The sequence below is a fragment of the Acipenser ruthenus genome, chromosome 1 (genome assembly GCF_902713425.1).
Source record: "Acipenser ruthenus chromosome 1, fAciRut3.2 maternal haplotype, whole genome shotgun sequence".
Classification (NCBI taxonomy): Eukaryota; Metazoa; Chordata; class Actinopteri; order Acipenseriformes; family Acipenseridae; genus Acipenser; species Acipenser ruthenus.
The window spans coordinates 31,595,088-31,621,542 of record NC_081189.1 but is presented as its reverse complement, the minus strand read 5'-3'; the positions used below and the strand labels follow the sequence as shown (position 1 = coordinate 31,621,542).

Sequence of the window (26,455 nt, the reverse complement as noted above, 5' to 3'; positions counted from 1 at the left end):
TTTAAACTAGGAATTGAGTAATAACCTTCCCCAAATGGCAAATATTAAATGACCTTATACTGCATTACTGTTCTGTCTTGTAGTAGAATAGCTTTGATACATTGTGCAAGGCTCATAGTTAAAAGGCTGTATACTGATTGAGAAGTTGTGCAATTATTCTACAGTGAAGTTTAAAACTGAATAGGAAAGGGCACCATGGAATACATTATAAATTAATTTCTATGACAATTAGAGGCTTTGAAACACTGGCTTCTTTTTTTGGAAAAAATCCATAACAGCCAATACTGTGCTGCTAAAACATTTTCTAACACTGATGCCAAGAGTCCAAAGTGACTCACTATGAACTTTCATCTAGTTTCAGGCTTGCCAAGATTGTTGAGTTATTCCTGTCTAAGTTAAAGCTGTTATTCAAGATGTGCTTTTTAGCTGAGCAAGGTCAGAAAACAGAGAAAGGATAACGAAAACACCCACAAAACATATTTAAAAACACTGGATTTTTTTTTTCATTTTTAGTCTGCCGCAATACCAAAATAATATTAGAAATACAGTCTGAAACTGCTGTTCTAAATAAAATCACAAGATGGCAGCATCTCATTGTGAAAACAGTGAAAAAGAAAAAATCAACTCAGTTTGCATGACAGTCATAGATTATTATACTGGCTTCCATTGGTTAAAAAAAGTACAAAATACTCAGCAAATGCAAATAGTTGACAGCTTAAGAAATGTCACTGCCTTATTAATATACTGAATCAAGTGAAAAGGATATCAAATACAAATCAAGTCCAAAGCAGTAGGATTGTATTCATTATTCATATTCACTGATTCCAGTCTTTATTTAAAAAAGGACACGACTAAAACAATCATTATACTGTCTCTGTACAGCAGAAACCTAAACCTAATATTACCTCAATATGGAAGCCATAGTTGGTCAATGTCTGTATTAATAAAACACATTACACACGTACACTCAGTATCTGAAATCATACAAACATAATTCGATAACCACAATTAAACTAGACCTGCAGAATCATGCAATACAGTTTTGTACCAAGTATGAAACCAATATCTGAACGTGTTACATATATATATATATATATATATATATATATATATTTTTTTTTTTTTAAAGTGTCGACAATATATGTCCACAATATGGCAGCCACCTTAGCATACTTGCCAACATTTGTACTGTTCAGCAGGACGCTCGTCTTTTTATAAAAAAAACTAGAAAGACATAATGAAGCGTTCTTACCTTTGTATAAGTTAGTGATCTTCCTATGCATTGGGAGGCGGGACATTTGCTAGGGACTGTTGGCATGTATGCCATAGGTCAAAGGTTAAAATAAAAGGAACATTTGCCAAAAAGAGTTTCCATATGTTTAAAAATATTGCCATATAAAATGGTTCATGAGGTATTAGGAGTTGAAATAGCAGTGGTAATGGGAGATTAACAAAAAATAAACTCCATTCTCAGTTATGTTTAATTAACTAATTAAAAAGGTTTTGTTTGAATATGGCACATAAACACAGTCAAAGATTTCAGCATTAAGGTTTTTTTTAATTTCATTTTTAATTTCATTTTTTTAATGAATTTTGGACAGACATTTGCTTGGATTTTTTAGTACTGTGCAACCATGAAGTTCTCAAGTTTTCAGGTAGATATAAAATATACTTGTGTTAAATGTTTTTCATCATATTTGCTTATTTTCAGCACAGTCACTTTTTACTATTTGTTAGTGGTTTTGTTTCAAGGCACACCTAGCATCCCATCATAGTGCACACTAACATTAGTATATACTGAGCAACACTGTGATGCAATTCAATTAGTTGGATGGATGTGAAGACTCAGCTTCTTTTGGAAATTGCCTTTGAATTTCAGTTCAGCTACTGTCGTCTCCAACAATCATCTTGCTGTAAGATTTCTGCTGCTCCTCTTTATATGCGTCTTTTACCTTTGCTCGTTTCAGGCCACCGTCCCTGAAATAAATACAAAAATAACAATTCTATGCAGCTCGGGTAGCGGTTTCCGCAACAAATTCACAGCCCACGATTTTCATACAGCCTTAGCCATCATTTAATTAATTAAAATATGAAACTAAAGAAACTAATATGCACTGATGTTGGATTTTCATAACTTTGGACTACTTTATTAATTATTTTAAAGTAGCGCTGTTGTTGTTTATACTCCCCATGTCTGTACCTACTGTACAGCATTTAATTCTAAAAAGAGATCTAAGTATGAATGTTTAAACAAGTATGCCAGCAGCTTACATCCCCCCCTGCCACGAACGTAAATTCAGAATTAGAGAAATCAGTATGACGAAAAGGTTGATAATCATGATATATATCCACTGTATGTACATAATAGTATAGAATAAGAAATGCAATGGAAAGCTTAACCACATTTTGATAAGTGATTGTCCAGCTACTGTATATGTAAAAATGTAAGTCTGACATATCTCCAGAATATAGTAATATAACTTATGCTAAACATCAAAATTAGATAAGCAGTACAAATATAAGTATGACAGGCAGACAAATGTACAACCAGTACAGTTTAATAAAATGACTTATATTTTGCGATAATGTCATTATTATTATTTTTTTTTTTACTGAATTCATTAACATGCAGTATACAATTTTAATGTAAATGGCATGGATACATGAAGTAGAGGGCTCACTGATGTCAGTTCAACACAGAATAAACAAGCAGACCAATTCTTTGCCATACCAGGACAGATCCACCAAGCCTCCTTGCCTGGCAATGGCTGCCTTCACTCTGTTAGCAAACTGCACCGCACTTTCTTCTTCCTGTCAGGAAACATTGCAACATAGAGAGATAACTTAAACATCACTCGTGTCTTGTACTCATCTTTCAGAAAAAAAGAAATATATTTTGAAACAACTGTTGTTATCATTATTATTTGTATGTTATAACCAACCTCATTTATGCAAATATGAGGAGTTGCTGCACATCCTGACACTGGTGTCAGAGGTGAACTACAGATACAGTAGTTATATTACATCACATAGGTATTTTTTCTACTAATATAGTTCGTTCTCATTAAAACAAACATGCATGACAAAATAATTCTTGCTTTGCTTTTATGTAGGGCCCTGTGAAATTATTTTTTATTTATATTTTTTTGTTTTATTTTTCGCAAATGTCATTTTATTTAGTTTTATTTATTATAGATACACATTAATAAAATAACTCAAATAGATGTATATCAATAGTATAGTACACATCATGTTTTAATTACTGGTACATACATATTTTTGTTAAACATTATCCGATTTTTTTTTTTTTTTTTAACATTTTGACACAGACCTCGCACAGAAAAATGATTTAGTTTCCATTAATGGTAACTTAGTCCCCCACTCTTTTTAATCAACTGCCTGTTTACACTAAAATACTGCCCATGCCCTCTATAAAAATACAGTAAAATAAAACAAAAAGTATATATATATATATATATATATATATATATATATATACACATACACATACACACACACACACACACACACACAGTCCTACTATTGTGGGGCTGTCATAATAATTGCACATACAGCAATCTACCCATTAAAAAACAAACAAACACAGGATTTGTATTTCAATCCCATTGCACTGAAGCAGTATACAACACGCTTGGGGTTTCTCAGTATTTAAACATAAAGCAAAGCAAATCCATTCAAAACCAAAACAGCATTTGCTCCAGTGCAAAATTTGCACGACTTGAAATAAAACAAAGAATTAGCATACTAATGCAAAATATTGTACAAGCAAACAAGCCATAATTTACCCAAAAGCAAGAAACAGCTAATGATCCTTAACGACGGTATCTTTTAACTCCCATTCCAGCCGACAGTTGCAAAATCTGCTCATGATTATTTTGTTACCGTCGGCTGCATGCACCCCCTCATGCTCAAATTCTTTGCAGTGTTGTTTAATTGTTATGCGCGGTTTAGGCATTTTAGAAACAAACGTCTCTTCTCTTCCATCACAATTAATTCCCAAACGACTCGATTGAAAATAAACATCTGCACAAGTGCTAGTCAGAGCTTCTGTTTCCCTTAAAACCGTGTCTATGGTAACGGCTGAGCGTTGACAACTACAATTGCAAGTATTTAGTTAAAGTATGTTGTGTATAAACCTCACAAATTAAAAACAAATGTCACTCTATGTTTGTTTTATAACGATTTTTCGTGTTTTTTTATTTTTGTGTTTTGTTTTATATGGTACATAATTTGTTATTTCGTATTTGCGAAAAACACAGGGCTCTGCTTCTATGTGTTTCATTAAAATAAAACAACATCGTCAATGCCCGATGGGAAAGAACTGTAATGTATTTCACATAAAAAAGTACTCCTTCTCAGTAAAGCATACTGAAACATGAAATCTGTGTACAACAAACCCCATTATTGGGGGTCTATTCATCAATTGCTATGAACAGTGGAGGATCTAAAAACTGTCACTGTTGATATTATTAAAGTGTTCCTGAACAGGCTGTAGGGTTTAAAACACAACACATTACTTTCTCTAGCTTTCTGCTGTGTTCTACGCATCCCTGCAGTGTTGTTTCAACATAATCATGATTGTTTGGATATTTCTATTAACATATCCCTAGACATAAATCAGTTTTGACTACTTATTTTCGGTTATGCATCAGGTCTTCCTGTCGAAATGTCTTCTGAAATCACAACATCAGCAGATTCAATCCAACCTGTTCAACCAGAAACAATTAACTGGGTCCCAGCTCCTCTCACAAAGTGCAGCATTTTGATTGGTTCATCTGTCTTACCTGCTCGATCTGCCACTGGTTCAGTAGGGCAGGAACATGTTTATGAATATGCATGACAAGCCCTGTAGGTTTACAGACCCCCACCCGGTTACAGCGGAGAAGCAAGATGTACAGGGGGGGTAACCTCCAACCATATGACTATTTATGTTTGTACTCATAAGACATTGAGTAGTGTGGGGCAGCAGTGTGGGGTACATTGAGTACTGTGGGGCAGCAGTGTGGAGTAGTGGTTAGGGCTCTGGACTATTGACCGGAGGGTTGTGGGTTCCATCCCAGGTGGGGTACACTGCTGCTGTACCCTTGTGCAAGGTACTTTACCTAGATTGCTCCAGTAAAAACCCAACTGTATGAATGGGTAATTGTATGTAAAAATAATGTGATATCTTGTAACAATTGTAAGTCGCCCTGGATAAGGGCGTCTGCTAAGAAATAATAATAATAACAACAACATTGTCACACAGAACACTTTACAACCTAGGCAGTGAAATCTGCTGTCTTTCTAAATGCTGTTGTGTTGCTTAGCGTATTTTTTTCTTAGCAGACGCCCTTATCCAGGGTGACTTACAATTGTTACAAATCACATTATTTTTTACATACAATTACCCATTTATACAGTTGGGTTTTTACTGGAGCAATCTAGGTAAAGTACCTTGCACAAGGGTACAGCAGCGGTGTCCCCCACCTGAGATTGAACCCACGACCCTCCGGTCAAGAGTCCAGAGCCTTAACCACTACTCCACACTGCTGCCCTTAGAGTTCTCGCTTAAGATTGTATTACTGGTTCTTAGTCCACCCTAACCCACCAAAATAATACATTTATTTATTGTTATTATATGGGGCTTGTCATGCATATTCATAAACCTGGTCCCGCCCCTCTGAATCTGTACCTGACTGAGTGGGTAGGATCCTGGCAAAAATGACGGACAGAAGAACCAATCAGAACTTTGTGGGAGGAGTCGGGAACCAGTTTTTTTTTCTGATTGAACAGACTGGGTTAAAGCTGCCGAAATTGTGAATTCAGAAGACATTTTAATAGACCCGATGCATAACCTGTTCAGTAACACTTTAATACAGGGGTTCGCAACCTTTTTTTGAATCACACCCCAAAATGTTTTACATGGAGCCCCCCCACAACAGCGCTAATGGGTGTCGCTGTACACGGTACAAACTTAAAAACTAATGTTTCTCCAGCTGCACTTTTGTTTTTAACCTGTGCATCACTACAGCGACACACTGAGGATGAAGTTCATGTGCAGTACCAAACAAGGTAAATCCAGTTTCCAAGTAACTTTCTTCATATTTCTGAACTTACTGTTTTTTAGACGATGATGCACCTGCACAATTGCTTTTTTCACTCACCACAAACCGATCCATTTTATGTACTAAACAAGGGCAGAATGCAGCTGGGAACAGAACTGTCACCGATTCTTAAACACAAAATCTCCTGTGATTGGGTCTCAGCTTTATTAAGTGGTTTTCCAGACTAAATATGTACCCGTATCATAGGTCAAATAAAAACATTTAAAAAACAAACAAAAACAAACAAAAAAAAACATTACTAAGTTCGTAAAATTCACATTTAAAATTGTGTAAAATTGTATTTAGAATTTTATTTGTATTACTATAATGACTTTATTATTAGCACGCTCACACCAGTTGAGAAACACTGATTTAACATAGACCCTTTTTATCAAGGTTCTGGAAATCAAATGTCTAACAGTCTAACTTCTCTTTAGTGTATTTATGTTTGTAAAAGCTAGCCAGAGAGGTCCTATTTAAATCATTTGAACGGCAGTGGTATTACGTCCATCACAGTTTAAAAAGTTATCTGAATTTGCCCTGGTAGTGAATAACCAAAGAAAATTACAGTACCTGTCTGGTCATCGATGGTAGGTACCAAACATCGCACACAATCGCCCAGCTGGTCATCATTCTAATTAGGTAGCTCACCATGTTGTATTTCGCACTGTTCCAAAAAGCATCTCCAAAACGAGGATCATACTGCACACAGGGAGACACAAAGTTCTGCATTATTTTTGCAATTCTAAACTAAAACTGCAGAAAAACTTGCCAAAGGAAAAATATCCTGAGTTTGTGTAAGCCTTTCTTTCTAAGCCGACAGTGACTCCCATAATAAACACAACCAGGATCCAGACAGCAACAGTGAGGATCATAAAACAAAGCGACACACTCAGAAAGCTCTTACCTTGATTGCTACTGGATATATAGTCCCTCCTATTTCAAAGCTTCCCTTCTTAAACATCATTACTGATGTGTTGTTTACACAAGTACCTGCAAGACAGTACGGACATTTAGGAGATTTCATTTCAACTGATAACAGAATCCACTCATATTTCACATGGGTTGGACTGACATTTTGTGCAATTATTTATATAATTTATACATAACTCATAAGTAGCACAGTGTATTGACAATCTGATCTGTAGTTTTGCAATTACCTCTAGGCAAGTTATCCCCATATGATGACTGGGTTGATATATTAAGTTGTTCATTTTAAAACCGACCAAAAGAATTGCCAGTAATTGATGGCTGACTACCAGAGAGGCCAAGCAATGGATGGGCATAGACGCTGAACTAAATTCAAGGCCAAGGATGAGGCACCCTCAGCAGGGCAGTCATGTGCTATACCACCATGTTCATCCAGTCCATAGGTTTCAAAATGAAAATACTTGTTACTAAATTCACAGGGCTATATACAGGACCTGACGAGTTTCATTGCATACGTCAAAGATGATTTGCTGATCTTACCTTCAGGGAAAATTAATATTGGAAGCTTTGTTTTATCTGCAACATGATTTCTTAGTCTGTAATACATAGGGAATCAGATGGAAAATGTATTATTATTTATAGACTTGGAGCTAGATACGCTATTTACTATAAATCATCATAAATAAAAACTCCACCCAATAAAAAATGACCAAACTAGAAATAAACTACTTGTGTAAGGGTTACGTAAGTAGATTCTTATACATTTTAGAATTGTAAAAGACCTTTGAGAATGCGTCCCTTACTGTACCATTGCAATCTCTTTTCTCAGGCCAAGTGTAAACTAGGCCTACCTTGTTAGTTCATGTATAAGTATCACAGTGGTATGGAGAACACTCCATGTGAATATGGTATTTCTTAAAAAGGTAACATAAGACTATTTCATACAACATATTTCATTTTGCATTTAAATGAAAAAGCCCCCACTCTGGATGTGAACCCAGATCAACATCACAGCCAACACAAGCCCATGGTTTTACCACTACCCTGTGACAGAACTTACACTATCTAATAGAGCTATGGAGGCTATTTATCTAGTCATCATCCACAACTTAGCCAGCCAGACTTCTTCAAATTTAGTATAATTTTGACAGCGAAAAGAATTTGCACATCTCTGATAAAAACATGATGCACAATATGAATAAGCTTGAACTTTGTTCTGAGAATACCTCACCGTTTTGTCACTAGGCTACGGTCTTTCATCTCTGACCTCTCAAACCAGACATGTGGACAGGCCTTCACTATGGCTCTTTGAATTATTCCCAGTAGGCCACCGTGCACTTGGCCAACCTAGAAACCAGACAACAAGTTTTTTATGCTTTCTTTCAAAAGATGCAATGGCTATCTCTGAGGTGTACTGAGGACATCAATACTGCCAAATTATTAACACATTAAATACCATTAGATTTAAGGGTATAAATCTGGGTTTAATAGTTTAAACATTTAACAGTTTTTGTTTCTCTTTTTATCTATCACGTTCCTTTTTATTAAAAAAAGGAACTTGGTTGACATATTGAATCAATGCCACATCAGCATAAAACAGCACCTTTTCAGTTAAAGATTTAGTAAAATTGTACAGTATAAGGTTTACTGTTTTTATTTCCATTTAGACATGTAACTTCTACAACCTTAATAAGAATACATCCACAAATGACAACTTTTGACAACCTAATCTGACATCTGTTAAGCTGTAAAACAGTTTGGTCAAAGATGGCAGGTGCCAAGGTTTCAAGAAAAGTAGTGTGCTCTGCATTGTTTCTACAATGTCACAACCCACTGCATTTCTCTTACTGGCGCAATAAAAAGGTACAAATCGTACTTGCTGTTCCAAGGTCAGCATGCTGTCTGTGCCCGACAGGATTAAACAGCTGGTGTACTGTGCTTACTTATATAGTGCATATATGCTGATTAATCAAACTTCATGAATCCAAGGGACACACAGTGCCCCAATAGGCCATATGACAACATGGAACACATCATGTGTGCACCTCGACCTGTCAGATCTCAGAGCTCTGTGACCAATACCTTTTCTTCACCACCTTATAAACAACATGTGTGTGAAAGGCGAGTCCCTTGTGTAGAATTACTCATGCTCTGCATGTACCAAGGTTCAGATCAATTAGGTATACGCTGTTTCAAATAGCATGAAATAGAAACTTTAATTTTTTATCATGAATAAAAAAATATCTATGTGGCAGAGATTCAGTTTCCATCATACAAATTGAAAGCAGTTCAAGCAGTTTGAAAGAATACAATCAATAATATCCAAGTTAAGATAAGAATTTGATGTATTATTCTTTAATTAACTGCAGTTAAAAAAGTGCCTTTTATTTACAGTACCTATTGAATTTTCTACTGTTTTTAAAGATCTGTTTTAAATGCTTTGTAAGTATGTGGCGGATCCATTTAATGCTATTTTGTAATCTCAAAACCACCAATAAATTTTATTTATTTGCTCTTGGGCCATCTATTACACATCAACAAACAAACTTTATTTGTAGTAAATAACTGACAAAACAGCAAGAGAGACCCGCCACCATCTATTTTTCTCACTTCAAACACTTTAAACAATTATTTTGTAAACTACGAGTTTCATTTATCTTATAGAAATGTGATAGTAAATCAGGGATGGTTTAATATATAGTACCGTATATATCATTTTACAACAATAACCTAGTTGTTGTAACTGAAATTGCCAGCCATATGCAACTAAGCCTTGAGAAAACAGGACATAGCAAACAAGTAAACTCAATACCTGGGGTGCAAATTGTTTTGAAAATTGGTGCTAAACTGTTATCAAACCCTGCCCTAATCACATTTGGTGAGTGCTTGGCGTTTGATTAATTTTGAACATTTATTTGAGCCTTTAGCACCCCATGAATACAGAACACTGTTGCACATGCTTTTTTCAGCGTGCTCCTATTTCTTTAATTATTCTTTTACTCACCATAGCATAGCAACCATCATTGGCCAGAATGACAATGTCTATTGGGGAGGTGTGGTTTGCAACACATATACCACCTTTCATTGGTCTGTTTTCTCTACGACGGTAAGATAAATAGAAACAATTAACACACTGCAACTTAAATACAATAACATACCACATCATAAAAGACTGACAAAGACTAAAGATCACCCACACACAAGAATGAAAAGGAGCCCCAAGATAACTGTTGATAGATGTATGACATATTTTGTTGTCTAGTACTTTCTTTTTGATACTTTTGAAAAGGACATGATTTTAAAATGAATAAATAAATAAAGCAGGGCCTTTCCAACCTTCCAGAAAGTTATTTTAGGGAATCCCCCCGCCCCTGAAAGCAGGGTGAAATGCAAAGACAGAAACGAAGTTGCTGTGAATGAATAGCTCGTTTTAGCTCGTTTACTCACTTGTTGTGATAATAGATGGTAGCTGACAGGCCCCTGGCACAGATTCTGTAGCACATCAGATGGACAAGTTCGCTTAGCCAGTTTTTCACTCTAGGGAAACACAAACACAGACTTTTACACAACATTCAAAAACCAACCAAGCACAACCAAGTCTGTAAATCTGAGCACTAAGAGACAACGACAATACCCAATGATCATTTTTTTTTTCATTTGCATAGAGATGGCATGTTTTCATCCTATCCTTAATGCATTTACTGAAGGCATCCTCTATATTTTTTAGTCCAGTTAACTAATTTCTACCCATTGCAGAATGCAAACAATATATTATTGTTAAATCTGTTGTGTTGGATTGGACATTGAGAACTCCATCTATACAAGAATCTAGAATATTGTGTTCAGTTCTGGTCAACTCGTGACAAGAATGAAAATAAGAGCGACCAGAATTATTCCTGGTTTAAAAGGCACGCCATACGTAGACAGGCTAAAAGAACTGAATCTATTCAGTCTTGAACAAAGAAGACTATGCGGCGATCTGATTCAAGCATTCAAAATTCTAAAAGGTATTGACAATGTCGACCCAGGGAAACAAGGACCAGGGGTCACAAATGGAGATTAGATAAAGGGGCATTCAGAACAGAAAATAGGAGGCCCTTTTTTACACAGAGAATTGTGGGAGTTTGGAACCAACTCCCCAGTAATGTTGTTGAAGCTGACACCCTGGGATCCTTCAAGAAGCTGCTTGATGAGATTCTGGGATCAATAAGCTACTAACAACCAAACGAGCAAGATGGGCCGAATGGTCTCCTCTCGTTTGTAACCTTTCTTATGTAAGGTGCTCATGCATATTCATTACACTGTTCATTGGTAATTGAGTTGATGGATTATTCTGCATTTATGCAAATCATGTAAGGCTTGTGTTTCCATCCTCACACGTGCAGTGGATTGCTTTATATTGTTGTAATTACAACCACATTTGGCCTTTATGCTCAAAGTTGTGTATTTTATTTAATAATATACAAGTTAAAAACTTTACCTGCTGTTTGGTAACAGTCCTACCAATGAGGCTCCTATAACCAGCCAACTTAACCCAATCGTTGCTAGGGTAACCCTAAAGAAAAACAAAAATAAAATGATTTTGAAATGAAATGTTTATAATTGTTATACTACAATAAATAAATAGGTAAAATTCAAAGCTCTCCCACTAACTAACCTTTCACTGTCGTTTACAACGACTTCTGGCATCCATATTTATTTTTCTAGATTCATGATGTCATCATACTGTCATCGTATTACAGTTTCTAGATTTTAGAAATGCTTGGAGGGGGTAGGCCAGTGCCAATTTGGTACGACTAACATTGTTCAATGGGTCAAAATGTGTCAAATTCAAGGGACAAATTCAAGAATCGTCACAAACCTTGTGTTAAGAAATGCCTATCGTATAACTTCCGAACACACAACGCAAGGGCAATTAAACTTTGTATACTTTTTTTTTTTTTTTAAACAAATTTAGCACGGTTCCAGTAAAAAGAGAGAGAAAATAGTATGGACTAACTGAATGAAGCAATTCTTGCTTAAACTCAAATCCTACACAAAATGTTCCACAGTATATTGTGGCGGATTATTCTCTGTGGAACTTAATGGAGACCATGTAGACTCCTTTAACTGGTTAGGTGTACAGTATGTATGAATATGGACTTCATGAGGGGGACCCTGTACATGCTGGAATGGAAGTTTAGTGCTACAGTATTTCTACCTTGGACTACTCTTTTTTTTGTTAACATGATAAATCCTGCAATTTATTTATTTATTTATTTTTTATAAATTTAGTCGTTGCCAATTACTTGTATTATTTTCACCCAATTTGGAATGGCCAATTATGATTTTGAAGCTCAGCTCACCGCTACCACCCCTGCTCTGACTTGGGAGGGCGAAGACGAACACACACTGTCCTCTGAAGCGTGTGCCGTCAGCCGACCGCTTTTTTTCACACTGCGGACTCACCATGCAGCCACCCAAGAGCTACAGCGTCGGAGGACAACGCAGCTCTCGGGCAGCTTACAGGCAAGCCCACAGGCACCCGGCCAGACTACAGGGGTCGCTGGTGCGCAGTGAGCCGAGGACACCCTGGCCGACCTAACCCTCCCTCCCCCCGGGCGACGCTCGGCCAATTGTGCGCCGCCCCCTGGGAGCTCCCGTCCACGGTCGGCTGTGGAATAGCCTGGACTCGAACTCGCGACGTCCAGACTATAGAGCGCATCCTGCACTCCACGTGGAGCACCTTTACTGGATGCGCCACTCGGGAGCCCCCTAAATCCTGCAATTTAAACAGGGGCTTGCAATCAGCTTCATTCCACCACTTATACTACTCTTGTTTTAAAAAGCAACATCTCCACTTGCAGACAGGCTCACCTGAGAGGGAGGAGGATGCAGTATCGAATGAAGACCCCCAGCACCCAGATGATGGAGATGCGCAGGCTGATGTACTGGAAGTTGTTGTTGGACCTGGTCAGCAGGTTCCAGGAGACCAGCTCCTCGGAGGTGAACCTGTGAGTGACCTCGTCTTCCACGATGGACTCAAAGCCCTTCTTACTGAAGTAGAAGATGTCGCTCAACTCGAATTCTCCATTTATTTGGGGTTTGCTCCGGCCCTTCCTCAGGTCTGTGATCTCCTTCTCCATGGAACCGTCATCTCTTAGGATAATACCTTCAACAAAGAAAAAAAGGCTACCTTTATCCTTTATTTGGCAGCTTAGCATCACCCTCAGGTCCTCCTCCGTAGCTCACTTGATCAAATCCTTGAACGTAAACAGTTTCGCTAAAAAGCACTTTTTTAAAACCAAGACTACAGCAGCAATTACAACACTCTCCCTAACTTCCAACTTCCAAGGAGCTGACACTGTACAGTATAGGCAGAAGTTATAATACACAATATTTGACAGCAAGTGGCTCTAAAAAATGGCTATAAAAATGTCACATTATATATTTTTTCTACAGAAGTGTTTTTACTATTACAAATGCAAAGTGTTTTTTGTGTGACTATGTTGTAAAACAAATGCATACATTTGTTCTTTGTATTCATTTTCTGAAGTAAATGCAACAAGTAAACAATAACTTTTTTGTCATAAATACAAGTAAATGATATTTGTTAATTTTAACATTCATAATTATAAAAACAGTTTAAATATAGGCCCATGTCTTGTTCTGCACTGTCTATTTATCATCAGTATCCTATCGGTATCGGCCGATATGGGTAGATAACCGTCGGCTATTGGTGTCGGCCAAGAAAATCTTTTCGGTGCACCCCTACTGCCTATCATTGATATGCACCCCTAGTTTCAATGAAGCTTGTGACTTGTTAACCATTTGTTGGGTTGTATTGGAAATCTATATACTCCTTCATAAAGTTTGGGGGGTGAAAGTCCCACAATTGCAGATTGTAACAACAAAGAATGACACCTACCCAATGGCTAATAATTTGATCTATGAGCAGTTCATTATTTCTTTTTACTGAGTTCATTAAGATAGATCCAAAAAAGTTGAGGTTGTCTTTATAAAAAAAATAATAATACTGAAGCCCCACTTACAACAGGTCACATTGCACACATATTACCAAGAAACCGAATGATTGCAACAGATCTACTGTAATATTGCAAAATAATTTCATGTCAAAACACAGCTTTCGTATTAGCTGTCTGATGCCACTGCCTTTGGCTTCTTGGTAATGGGCCAGTGTTTCTTATCAGATTGAAAATATAACAGTTTGGGACGCTAGACATAGATCCTTTTAAGGAAAGTCTATAAACCGAAATTTGTCTGGTTCACAGTTTGATGATCAGTGGGAGGTGAATCACACCACTCTACTGTACATCCCACTGGTTTTAAAAGTGCAAACAAAACGACAACAAACAAACAGCTGAAAGATGCCTGGAAGCAATCTGGCCCATGCTGGATCAAAAGTGCTGAAAAATGTATAGTTTTTTTTTTTATTGTGGAAACATAATGTATAACTGTATTAAGATAGCCATTCACTTTATGTTTCTATAATGAAATCCACTGCAGAAGATAGGAGAAAACACAAACAGCAACTAGCTCACACTAACCAGTAGGTGTTGCATAAACAACAACAAGAACATAGTGAATATGCTGCAACCATGTAAAAAAAAAATATATAATATTCTATTGTATACCCTAAGCTTGTAAAGGTAAAACCTCTCATTTATATGATTTTGCTGCTTACTGGTATAAATCATATACACTAAAAAAGACCTTCAGCCTAGGAGTTATGCAATCCAGTATTGCCTCAGCAAACATAGGCATGATGCCTAGACTTGTTCTGTTCAATATTCTAGTGCTAACCTTAATACAACCGATATCAAATCTGCATTTGTTCCAGCAACATTTGGACAAAACCGCTTGAATTCCTCCTTAACTTCCAAAACACGCAATAGTATAAGGTAACATTAGAAGTCCATTAAAGACATGTTGATGAAAACACATTCTAAAGAGTTTCTTATACAAGTTAGTATGTTGCATGTAGTCTCTTTTTGTAAAACAGATGTCATCTCATTAAGTTCTGGCAGCTCAAACTGAGCAAAACAATGTCTCAGCTACTACAGAAACAATACACATAACATAATATCTTATTATACCGTATTTTCTCGAAATAAGCGGGAGCTTATTTTCTCAATCTTCTTTTTAACTGGGTGGTTATTTGGATAAGTGTCTGTTTGAGAGTAGCTGCTAATTGGTCACTCTGAAATCATCAATGCAGCACCACTTGGGTTATATATATATATATATATATATATATATATATATATATATATATATATATACAGTGCCTTGCGAAAGTATTCGGCCCCCTTGAACTTTGCGACCTTTTGCGACATTTCAGGCTTCAAACATAAAGATATGAAACTGTAATTTTTTGTGAAGAATCAACAACAAGTGGGACACAATCATGAAGTGGAACTAAATTTATTGGATCTTTCAAACTTTTTTAACAAATAAAAAACTGAAAAATTGGGCGTGCAAAATTATTCAGCCCCCTTAAGTTAATACTTTGTAGCGCCACCTTTTGCTGCGATTACAGCTGTAAGTCGCTTGGGGTATGTCTCTATCAGTTTTGCACATCGAGAGACTGACATTTTTGCCCATTCCTCCTTGCAAAACAGCTCGAGCTCAGTGAGGTTGGATGGAGAGCATTTGTGAACAGCAGTTTTCAGTTCTTTCCACAGATTCTCGATTGGATTCAGGTCTGGACTTTGACTTGGCCATTCTAACACCTGGATATGTTTATTTGTGAACCATTCCATTGTAGATTTTGCTTTATGTTTTGGATCATTGTCTTGTTGGAAGACAAATCTCCGTCCCAGTCTCAGGTCTTTTGCAGACTCCATCAGGTTTTCTTCCAGAATGGTCCTGTATTTGGCTCCATCCATCTTCCCATCAATTTTAACCATCTTCCCTGTCCCTGCTGAAGAAAAGCAGGCCCAAACCATGATGCTGCCACCACCATGTTTGACAGTGGGGATGGTGTGTTCAGGGTGATGAGCTGTGTTGCTTTTACGCCAAACATAACGTTTTGCATTGTTGCCAAAAAGTTCGATTTTGGTTTCATCTGACCAGAGCACCTTCTTCCACATGTTTGGTGTGTCTCCCAGGTGGCTTGTGGCAAACTGTAAACGACACTTTTTATGGATATCTTTAAGAAATGGCTTTCTTCTTGCCACTCTTCCATAAAGGCCAGATTTGTGCAGTATACGACTGATTGTTGTCCTATGGACAGAGTCTCCCACCTCAGCTGTAGATCTCTGCAGTTCATCCAGAGTGATCATGGGCCTCTTGGCTGCATCTCTGATCAGTCTTCTCCTTGTATGAGCTGAAAGTTTAGAGGGACGGCCAGGTCTTGGTAGATTTGCAGTGGTCTGATACTCCTTCCATTTCAATATTATCGCTTGCACAGTGCTCCTTGGGATGTTTAAAGCTTGGGAAATCTTTTTGTATCCAAATCCGGCTTTAAACTTCTCCACAACAGTATCTCGGACCTGCCTGGTGTGTTCCTTGTTCTTCATGATGCTCTCTGCGCTTTAAACGGACCTCTGAGACTATCACAGTGCAGGTGCATTTATACGGAGACTTGATTACACACAGGTGGATTCTATTTATCATCATTAGTCATTTAGGTCAACATTGGATCATTCAGAGATCCTCACTGAACTTCTGGAGAGAGTTTGCTGCACTGAAAGTAAAGGGGCTGAATAATTTTGCACGCCCAATTTTTCAGTTTTTTATTTGTTAAAACAGTTTGAAATATCCAATAAATTTCGTTCCACTTCATGATTGTGTCCCACTTGTTGTTGATTCTTCACAAAAAATTACAGTTTCATATCTTTATGTTTGAAGCCTGAAATGTGGCAAAAGGTCGCAAAGTTCAAGGGGGCCGAATACTTTCGCAAGGCACTGTATATATATATGACACACACACAGTGCTACCCTGTTATAATGCGACCCGTTATAGTGCAGAATCGTTATTGTGGCTCTCATTTCCCCCATAATGCAATCTGACTCACAAACGTCAGGTTTTATTGTTGTTTTACATTACCATATTTAAACACATTTATATACACAGTACTGTGCAAAAGTTTTAGGCAGGTGTGAAGAAATGCTGTAAAGTAAGAATGCTTTCAAAAATAGACATGTTAATAGTTTATATTTATCAATTTTCTTCTGGTCACTCATTGCAAAGTGAGTGACCAGAGAAAAATCTACATCAAATCAATATTTGGTGTGACCACCCTTTGCCTTCAAAAACAGCATCAATTCTTCTAGGTACACTTGCACACAGTTTTTGAAGGAACTCGGCAGGTAGGTTGGCTCAAACATCTTGGAGAACTAACCACAGTTCTTCTGTGGATTTAGGCAGCCTCAGTTGCTTCTCTCTCTTCATGTAATCCCAGACAGACTCGATGATGTTGAGATCAGGGCTCTGTGGGGGCCATACCATCACTTCCAGGACTCCTTGTTCTTCTTTACGCTGAAGATAGTTCTTCATGACTTTCGCTGTATGTTTGGGGTCGTTGTCATGCTGCAGAATAAATTTGTGGCCAATCAGATGCCTCCCTGATGGTATTGCATGATGGATAAGTATCTGCCTGTACTTCTCAGCATTGAGGAGACCATTAATTCTGACCAAATCCCCAACTCCATTTGCAGAAATTCAGCTCCAAACTTGCAAGGAACCTCCACCATGCTTCACTGTTGCCTGCAGACACTCATTCGTGTACCGCTCTCCAGCCCTTCGGCGAACAAACTACATATACACACACACACACAGTACTGTATATATATACAATTTAAATAACAGTGGTGTAAACTTTAAACTGGTGGAATAGCAGTTTCTATTAAAGACGCAGTTTCTATGAAAGACACATCATGCTTACTTCCCTTCGCAATCGGAAGATGTCCAACCCAGGATTTATACTGTTCAACAACAGGTCTATGGACCCTGTGTGTGTGTGTGTGTGTGTGTGTGTGTGTGTGTGTGTGTGTGTGTGTGTAATCAGGGGAGTGGTAAGCTTGCCTCAGCCGGGATTGATTGATGTCTGGGTAGGCGGGAACATGAAAGCCCACATCAACGCAGACAGAGCTGACAGCTGAGTCAGACAAGCTGCTGTGTGAATGTGTAAGACTTTGTTGTTTTTGGTGTGGCCCAAGCTGAGGGGCCAGGAATAATCGTCCCAATAAACTGTGGATTCGAATACCTGCAAATTGTGTGTCTCCTTCCTTCATTTTCCACAGTACGCTACAATATTAACTTGGCCATTGTAAATATTTAGGGGAACAAAAATGGCAATATTCGTTATAAGGCGAAACACAAATAACATGGTCTCCAATTATGGACCCCAACAACCATGTTATAATGGGGTAGCACTGTATATTATATATTCCTCACGTCAAGTTACCAGCGAGAACTGCCATAGACTCTCTATACAGCATTACAGTTTACATGTTTTCAGGGTATTGGCGCCGCAAAAGTAAATCAGCCAAAAACACCATTTCACTTTTAATTTGTAGCTCCCAACACTCTTTGGTGAAATGTAGAAAAAAAGGTCAATACCTGTGTGGCAGGGTGACCGATGGTCTGACGTCACGGCAGAAGCAGGAACAAAAAACTGACACCAGGGACGTACTGCAGGTAAAGGCGCGCCGTTTTTATTTACAAAAACAAATAAAATATTTTAACAAAAAAACCACTTGCTCACAGAGCGAAAATAAAAGGTTTAAACAAAAATAACTCTCGAACACAAAATAGCACGGTCAGGCTGGGCAATAGCCTTCACTGATCCTTTGTCTTTTTTAAATACAGTTTCTCTCTCTCTGCCCGCTCTCTCCTCTCTCACACCCACCACGAGCTGGAGAGCTGCAGGCTTTTTATATTCAGGTGACCATCTCCCGATTGGCAACAAAATTAATCACTTAATTCGGGAGATGGCCACCTTCTGCACAAGTTTTTTTCCATTACTCCTGGCAGAGGACGAGCACCGATCTCGCCTCTGCCAGGACACGTTTTAAAAAATAAACAAAACACAGTGGCGCTTCGCCGTCATACATTTAAATACTAAAACACAATAAACAAATACAAAATAACACGGGGCCGGAGGGGGAAATCCTGTTCTAAAATAAAACGAACAAACACATATCAATAAGCAGGGCTTACTACCGCCCTGCTACAACCTGTCATACAGGAAGAGAAATAAGTCGCCAAAGTAAGATAAAAATGTCCTATTTCTCTTTTTTTGCAGATTTTTGCAGACCCCAGGGAGTTTTATCCACGCATATGTATATCACAGGACATCTGAGTTTAATGACAATTCGAAATATACTAGGGAACACACTTATTGTGACATCTATATCATTTATATTAAATGATTTATTTCTGTTTTAAAATGGAACATTTACCTGCAAAAAATATATTTTTTTATATAATATAAAAATAAAAAAAGGTTTGGCATGCGTGGGATTTGATGAAACTATAACCTTCAGTTGTGTTGTTACACTATCAGTGCCACACGATTAGCTGTGAAAACAAGCAGTATTTTGAAGGATGAAGTCAGCCAGCTGAGAATTCTCAGGACTTTGTTATTATTTACATTTTGGGTATTTTGAGTCATCATCGTCATTCTGAGATTCTGATCTTGTCAGTGTAACGCCCATTGTGGTCCCTATTGGCGCAATGAAGTACGGTTCCTCCTCTCAATTCTGGTTGTTGAGAGTAATTCTATTTGTGGTCCCCACTGGACAAAAAAAGGAACGATAATTTCTGAGAATTTGCTATGCTGAAGGATAGTCTATATATTTGGTAAAAGTAAAACATAAATAAATAAATACATTAATAAATATTGAAATAAATCAATACATAGACATTTCTTTATTTCTTTATCTATCTTGACATTTATTTATTTTTCACTACCAGATATAAACACTGCCATTTAATACTGTATGAAACGAAAATAAATACTCAACAGTTCGTGTTCAATTGTATATTCGTGAATATTTTTGTACATAAAGGTCATCATGCTTTTATATATTTTTACTTTGTGGCGTGAAAGCTAGGGCGTCTGCAGTGCAAGCTGTATTGGAAGCATGTCATGGGTTTGATTCCCACACAGGGTTTATATTGCAAACTTAAAATTAAATGTATTTTATTTATGTGTAACAAACACATTTTAATGTGAAAAAAATGTAGTTGATATGAATGACACTTTCATTGAACATAAATACTTTTGCACACATAACTTTAACGTGCATAAATATATATATATATATATTATATATATATATTGTGATCGAGCGATCACTCACTCACGTTCGTTGCCCCTTTTAAATAGACCCACGACACACAGACTGGAGGTTTAAGCACTTTCGTGCGCTTTTAATATTTACAAAAATAAATCAAACGAAAATAAACATCTAGCTCTTTTCGACCACTAACTAAACACAAACTGGAACTCTAAACTAATAACCGGACAGCTAGTTTACCGGCTGAAAACAAAACATACAGTTTTACAAATACGTTTCACTACAAAACGATTCACAAAAAGGCTTTCACACAGTACCTTTCACAGTTGGGCTCCGATGAGACTGGCTGCTCTCTTTAAATACCCTGCACCTGCCGGCTCTAATTTACAATGATAGCCAGGTGGAGGGGATAATTAATAACAAAACAATTATACAATAATTAAAAAATTTAACATACGTTTTTATGCAGCAAAGATTTTAACCCTCTCCCTGCTGTGCTTTCACTCCAACTACATAACAGCTACGCTACACAGATTCACATCTTAACCCTTTCAGCAGACTTACTATTTACATTTACCCTATGCAAACAGCAATACATTGCCTCAGTATAGGTCGAACAATTTTGCTATTCCCATAATGTGTGTGTGTTACTATCCATTAAGTGAGAAAAACTACCAATGCCACGTCATCAAAAGTGCCGAACCATTTAAAGTGGAGATATCAAAAACACAAGCCAAGTTTCAAGAAACCATTGGGGTAACCTTGCCCAGCACAAAGCAAATAGGCATGACTGTAAAACCGATGGGGGCCGAGGTTGTCCCAATTGTTTCTTCTAACTTGTATCACAAACACAAGCTAAGTTAGAAGAAACAACTTGGGCAACCTTGGCGAGCACCAAGCAAATAGACACAACTGTAAAAGCAATGGGGGTCAAGGTTACCTCAATGGTTTCTTGAAACTTGGCTTGTGTTTTTGATATTGCCACTTAAATGGCTGGGCATTTTTTCACATTTCCAATGTATTTCTGTTTCATCATATACACTCCTGCATAAGTCAAGTAAATACAGGATTACACTCAAATAAGTAATGCACACAACACAACCAATCAGCTTTAAATTTTGATTTATTTCTCTCTGCGGTCAATTTATATGGCAATTCACAAAGATTGATCTGGTTTCTTGAAATGATAGGAACCAGTTCTCGGAGTTCAACTTTGTTTACAAGAATGACCTGCCCATGAAGCAGAAATGCCTTTAACCAAGTCACTACAGAAAAACCTCCTACCCAGATATCCCTCATTCAAGATGTCTTAGCTTCATCTTTGCATTCTGATCCTACAGATGTTCCTTATTCCTTCATTTTAAGAAGTGACCATGTATGTCAGCTTTCAAGGATTGGTGTTAGCTGCCTTTACACAGTTAAATCAATGTTGCATCAAGAAAGTCCTCTGGTCAACAAAATTGTTCAGTTGACTTCAGCATCATTATTGCTACTGTTCTTGCCCCTTCTGCTTACTGCTCAAAAACAATGTTCTGCATGTTCTTGTAAGCGACAGTATCTCTACACTGGACTAATCCTTTCCAGTGTTTTTATTAACATTCAGTTTGCTGAACAGAAGCAGCTTTTTTGAATGGCTAGTTTGCTTTTCTTTCAGTTGCTGGTTCAACATTCTATGGATTTGCCACTATGTTTGCATAACAGATGCAAAGAATTCATACAAATATCCTGGACTGATCTTACAGTGAACCTGCAGCACATCTTACCATCCGTGATTAATTGCCTCTGCTCCCCTCCTACTACGCCCTTCATTAAAATGCACAGTGCAGTTATATCATCTCCACCTTGAGGTTTCAGTGCAGACACGATTGATCCAATTCATCGTTTTAACAGAAGATAAACATAACAGCATACATCAAAGGGTCCTATTTGCACCATTGTTTCAAAGAAGATGATTGCAATGAATCCTCGCATAGATGTAGCCGTTATGTAAAGGCTTACAACCACAATGTGTCATTGTTCTGTACCTTACTAAATATGCACCCAAAGGTTTTAAAATCCATTCCTTTCCCGTTTATTAGCTTCAGTGACTCTTAACTACTCCCCTTGTTGTCACATTGAGAAGTGTCTGAAGAAACAACACTAGAGTATATATGCCCATTACACTGGGCTTGCTGTGGGGACAAAGTCCAAAGTCTCACACCCAGCACTGATATATGTAACATATAAAAGGTGTCTGGTATAAGGAATACAACTGAGGAAGCTCTAAAGCAATAGCCCTTTTTCCCATGATGTTCAGAAAAGTGTCTACTTTAGATGATTTTGTGATCTTCAATAACTTACGGTACCAATGGGAGAAAAGAGGTGAAATGTGATGATTAAACATTTTCATGGTCAGTCAGAATATGTAACACTCTTCTATGTGACAGAGAAAGACAAGTTCTGCATACATATTGGGGGAGAATGTTATTAGAAGGGAATCATCTGAGCAGATCATGAAGTTACACTTTTAAACTGTGAATCCACCTTCATTTCATCGATGTCTGTACATACCAAAAACATTACACATTCCTAAAGAAACTGCAAAGTAACATCAAAAAGAGCTTTGTGCACAGGTGGATAACGGCAGCCAAAACAGAATCGTACAACTTACCAAACAGGTTTTCACAAAGTTATAGCCGAGTGAAGAAATCCTTTTCTGTACAAACTCTGGATGTGTAATAACCATTCATTTGTAATTTGCCATCACACAACATTGCAAGCTTGGGCAATGTCATTTGAACTGTTCACATAAATCCAATATCTTAGTGTTGAAATAACATTTACTGTACTCCAGGGTACCATGTTCAGTCTAATTTGTAGCAAGTCTACCGCTCTGGACAAAAGTTTTGCATCCCCTAGAATTTTAAGATTGAGACATAATTAAAAAATAACAACTATATGAACATAATTTAGATATTTTATTTAACATGTAATCAAATAAACTGCAAAATGATATTGCAAAAGTTTACCGGAAGCCATAATAGTAGTATAGTATTTCTGTTAGATTATTCAGCAGGTTTCATTCAACTTTATGAAGCAAAATGTGTTAATTCTATAGGGTGATGCAAAACATTTGGCCACAGCTGTATTTTTTGTCCAGTATTAAAAAACCCAATTCTCAAAATCTGGAAATCTAAAAGTCCGAAAATAATCAGAAAACAAATTAAAACAAATAATAAATGGAATACCATGCCATGCTACAACGTGTCATTCCACAGTATTCATTAGTGTAATACAATACCTCTATTACAGAAGTAATAAACTACTTACCATTAGAAACTAAAGTTGTAGGTTTCTGCTGTTCCTTTGAACCTCTCTGAATCCTTAAAGTGGCCCACTGAAATAATAATAAAAAACCATGAACCTTTCGTTTATTTTTAAGTGATACCCAAAAGAAACATGTTATATGTTGCTTTAGTGATAGTACCTCAAGTGTCTTCACTAGAACCTTCATGTAAACTTCTGTTATTCCCAGGGAGATTCCAAACATCGCAGGGAGTACGATAAGCCCAACCACCAGGGTAAACCACACTATAAATGCAATGCACACAATGTTCCCAAAGTCCTCCATTTGTGCAGTTTTGCTTTAAATGGTCTGAGTTAGTTAGTACCAATCCTTTCCTACATGGGAATACCTGTGAACAAGAAAACGAAAACTGGTGAATTTTCACTTACGCTCTCATTTGATCATTAAAATACTGCGCATAATATACCCCCTTTGAATTTTTGGAATAACTTATCACCTGATTAACCTGCAAGAACCAGCATTGCTTTCAAAAAATAAATTCAATGTAGGCAATAAAAATGTAGTATGCATCAGCATGTCACTTGCACTTCAGAATTGTGTGTCAATGAATTGTGATAATTCTTTTAGCCTGGAACTCAAATCCCTCTTTTTCAGTTTACTCTTGAAGGTATGCTCTTGTCTTTACTTATTGGAAGTGGAAAGACATTATGCTCTTGTTACATATGGACTTGATCCTGCGATTCCCTGCTTGCAGCTCATGCTTCAGTGTGTTCCAGAATGTAACATTCTTCTCTTAATCAATAAGGCTGTAGATGCTCTGGCACTTGCCATTTTTCTGGCCTACTCCCCTGGATGTTCTTTACTGCAAGCTGCTGATTTTGGTTTGCTGCCAGTACTCATTACCCATGTAGCAATCTTTTATGACCTAAACTGCAGAGTGTTCCTAAAAAACCTGAACATCCAGTATAGTCTTTTGAACCTTGCTCCAAATCACTTAACCACTAATAGTTGCAACTCCTATTCAATTGTAATTGAACTCCATTAGTTACTCTGAAAGAGAAGGTAATGTAATGCACTGTGATGTAGAATATCTGTAAATGGTATACAGGTAAAAATGATGGTATACAGTTCCTTAAGCAGCTACACGTAACAAATCAAAGAGGAATCACAGTAGTTGATTTATAGACAATGAGGTCAATTTAAATGAATCTAAACAGTGGCCAGCCTTAATACTGCCACCCTTAAACTCAATATTAATCCCTTTGTATTTTTCATTGAAGGTTATTGACCTCCCTTTAAACATAACCAAATATACCGTAATCTACTACTCTCTTCATCAATTCAACCAAACCAGGAAACCATACAATCAATAAACACAAATCAACAAACAGAACAACAGCCCTCAAAATGTATCTATATACGAATCACACAGGAAATGTCAGAAACATGGCTCAGAAACTGTGGAACAAATGTTGCAAAACCCTGACTAGTATTCAAAACAGCTGCAGACAAAAGTATTTGGGCAGTTTTAAAAAATGAGAAAAACCACAAAGAAAGTGATTTCTATCATTTCTAATTGTTCTACTGAAAGATATAAATTAAAGCAGAGATTCAGCTTTATAATAAAACAACAACAAATTATTACACAACATGCATAAAATGAAATGTATATATATATTTTTTAATAAAGTTAACTATCCATAACTCTGTACACAAATGGCACAGTATCTGTACTAAAACAAACGTTTATATAGTTCATTATCAAACGTTTCTCAACGTCTTCATGTTTGTCAAATGTCTTCTTAATCCAGTACATGCATGCGATGCATTTTCTATGAATTAAACAGTATACAGTGTCTCTGCAAATGTTTAAGAACAATACCAGCAATGACACTGTGCACGCTTACTGTATGCTTTCTTGTACAGTGGCACAAATCACAGAAACCTGGTGAGCACACTGGAACAAAGCACCAGCAGCTATGTTCTCCTACCCCTTAAGGCCGTTCTGTAGTTTGGGTAGACTGCTGATAAACTGTAAAGATTTAGGCTTGTCACAGCTGTTTATGTGAAAGCCCAAGAGAGTAAAATAGGGTTTGTTTATAACTAATTTAGGTAATGTGATGTGTGTATATATATATATATATATATATATATATATATATATATATATATATATATATATATATATATATATTATAGACACACACACGCACGCACACGCACACACACACACACACACTACTGGGCTATTAATTACAACGACGAAAACAAAGATGACATGAGTAATGTTTCTAAAGTGCACATTATAAGAAATATATAAATACTATATGTGACTTACCTGAACTTCAAAGCTCGTTAACACTACCAATGCATTATCATCCCCATTCCTGTTTAGCTTTCTTTTGCCTGCTTCGCCCTGCTCAAAATGACATATCTCGCCAAACACCAAACTTCAGGAAACAGTTGAGGAAACTTCCAGAGAACTTTATGCCGATCAAAGTCCGAGTCAGTACTGTCGCCGTTTCTTGGTTTATTAAGCGGCGCCACCTTGTGGTTATTTAGATATCGTTTAATCAACCCACCCACAGTACATTTAAAATGAATGTGACGGTATATCACTGTACTCTATAGTACCATTACACTTAACTACTACACCGGTTGGACACAACAAGACTTTGGTCCAAGTTATGTAGCAGCACACACTTGTTGTAATAGGTTGTCTCGTTATATTATAACTATGCTTGTTGCATCACTGGTGTATTTGTAATATACATGTTGCAATTGAGAATGACCGTTCTTAGGTGTTTCCTATACAACAAAAGCTAACATTATTGAGGTGGATGGCACCAAATATGTTACAGAATATATGGAAAGTGCTTAACACTGT

The 26,455-nt window shown here is 37.1% G+C and overlaps 1 protein-coding gene across 1 annotated transcript; it reads right to left on the bottom strand.

Annotated features, from left to right (window-relative positions):
- Positions 1-1,537: 1,537 nt before the first annotated feature.
- LOC131737090 (glycerol-3-phosphate acyltransferase 3-like) lies at positions 1,538-26,082 on the bottom strand. Its single transcript, XM_059023699.1, has 13 exons — positions 25,907-26,082; positions 23,749-23,956; positions 23,592-23,658; positions 12,891-13,185; positions 11,515-11,589; positions 10,482-10,571; positions 10,039-10,132; positions 8,266-8,381; positions 7,575-7,630; positions 7,012-7,097; positions 6,678-6,806; positions 2,732-2,811; positions 1,538-1,977 (listed from the first exon to the last, which is right to left on the bottom strand). The coding sequence occupies exons 2-13, from the start codon at positions 23,890-23,892 to the stop codon at positions 1,881-1,883; spliced, it is 1,329 nt and encodes a 442-aa protein (XP_058879682.1). The 5' UTR covers positions 23,893-23,956; positions 25,907-26,082; the 3' UTR covers positions 1,538-1,880.
- Between the last annotated feature and the right edge of the window lie 373 nt (positions 26,083-26,455).

Excerpts from the sequence above, each read along its gene's own strand:
- LOC131737090 (XM_059023699.1), bottom strand. The coding sequence starts at position 23,892 with ATGGAGGACTTTGGGAACATTGTGTGCATTGCATTTATAGTGTGGTTT. Across the intron at positions 23,659-23,748 it reads TTCTAGTGAAGACACTTGAG|TGGGCCACTTTAAGGATTCA; the intron begins GTACTATCACTA and ends TTATTATTTCAG. Across the intron at positions 10,572-11,514 it reads GGACTGTTACCAAACAGCAG|AGTGAAAAACTGGCTAAGCG; the intron begins GTAAAGTTTTTA and ends GTGTTTCCCTAG.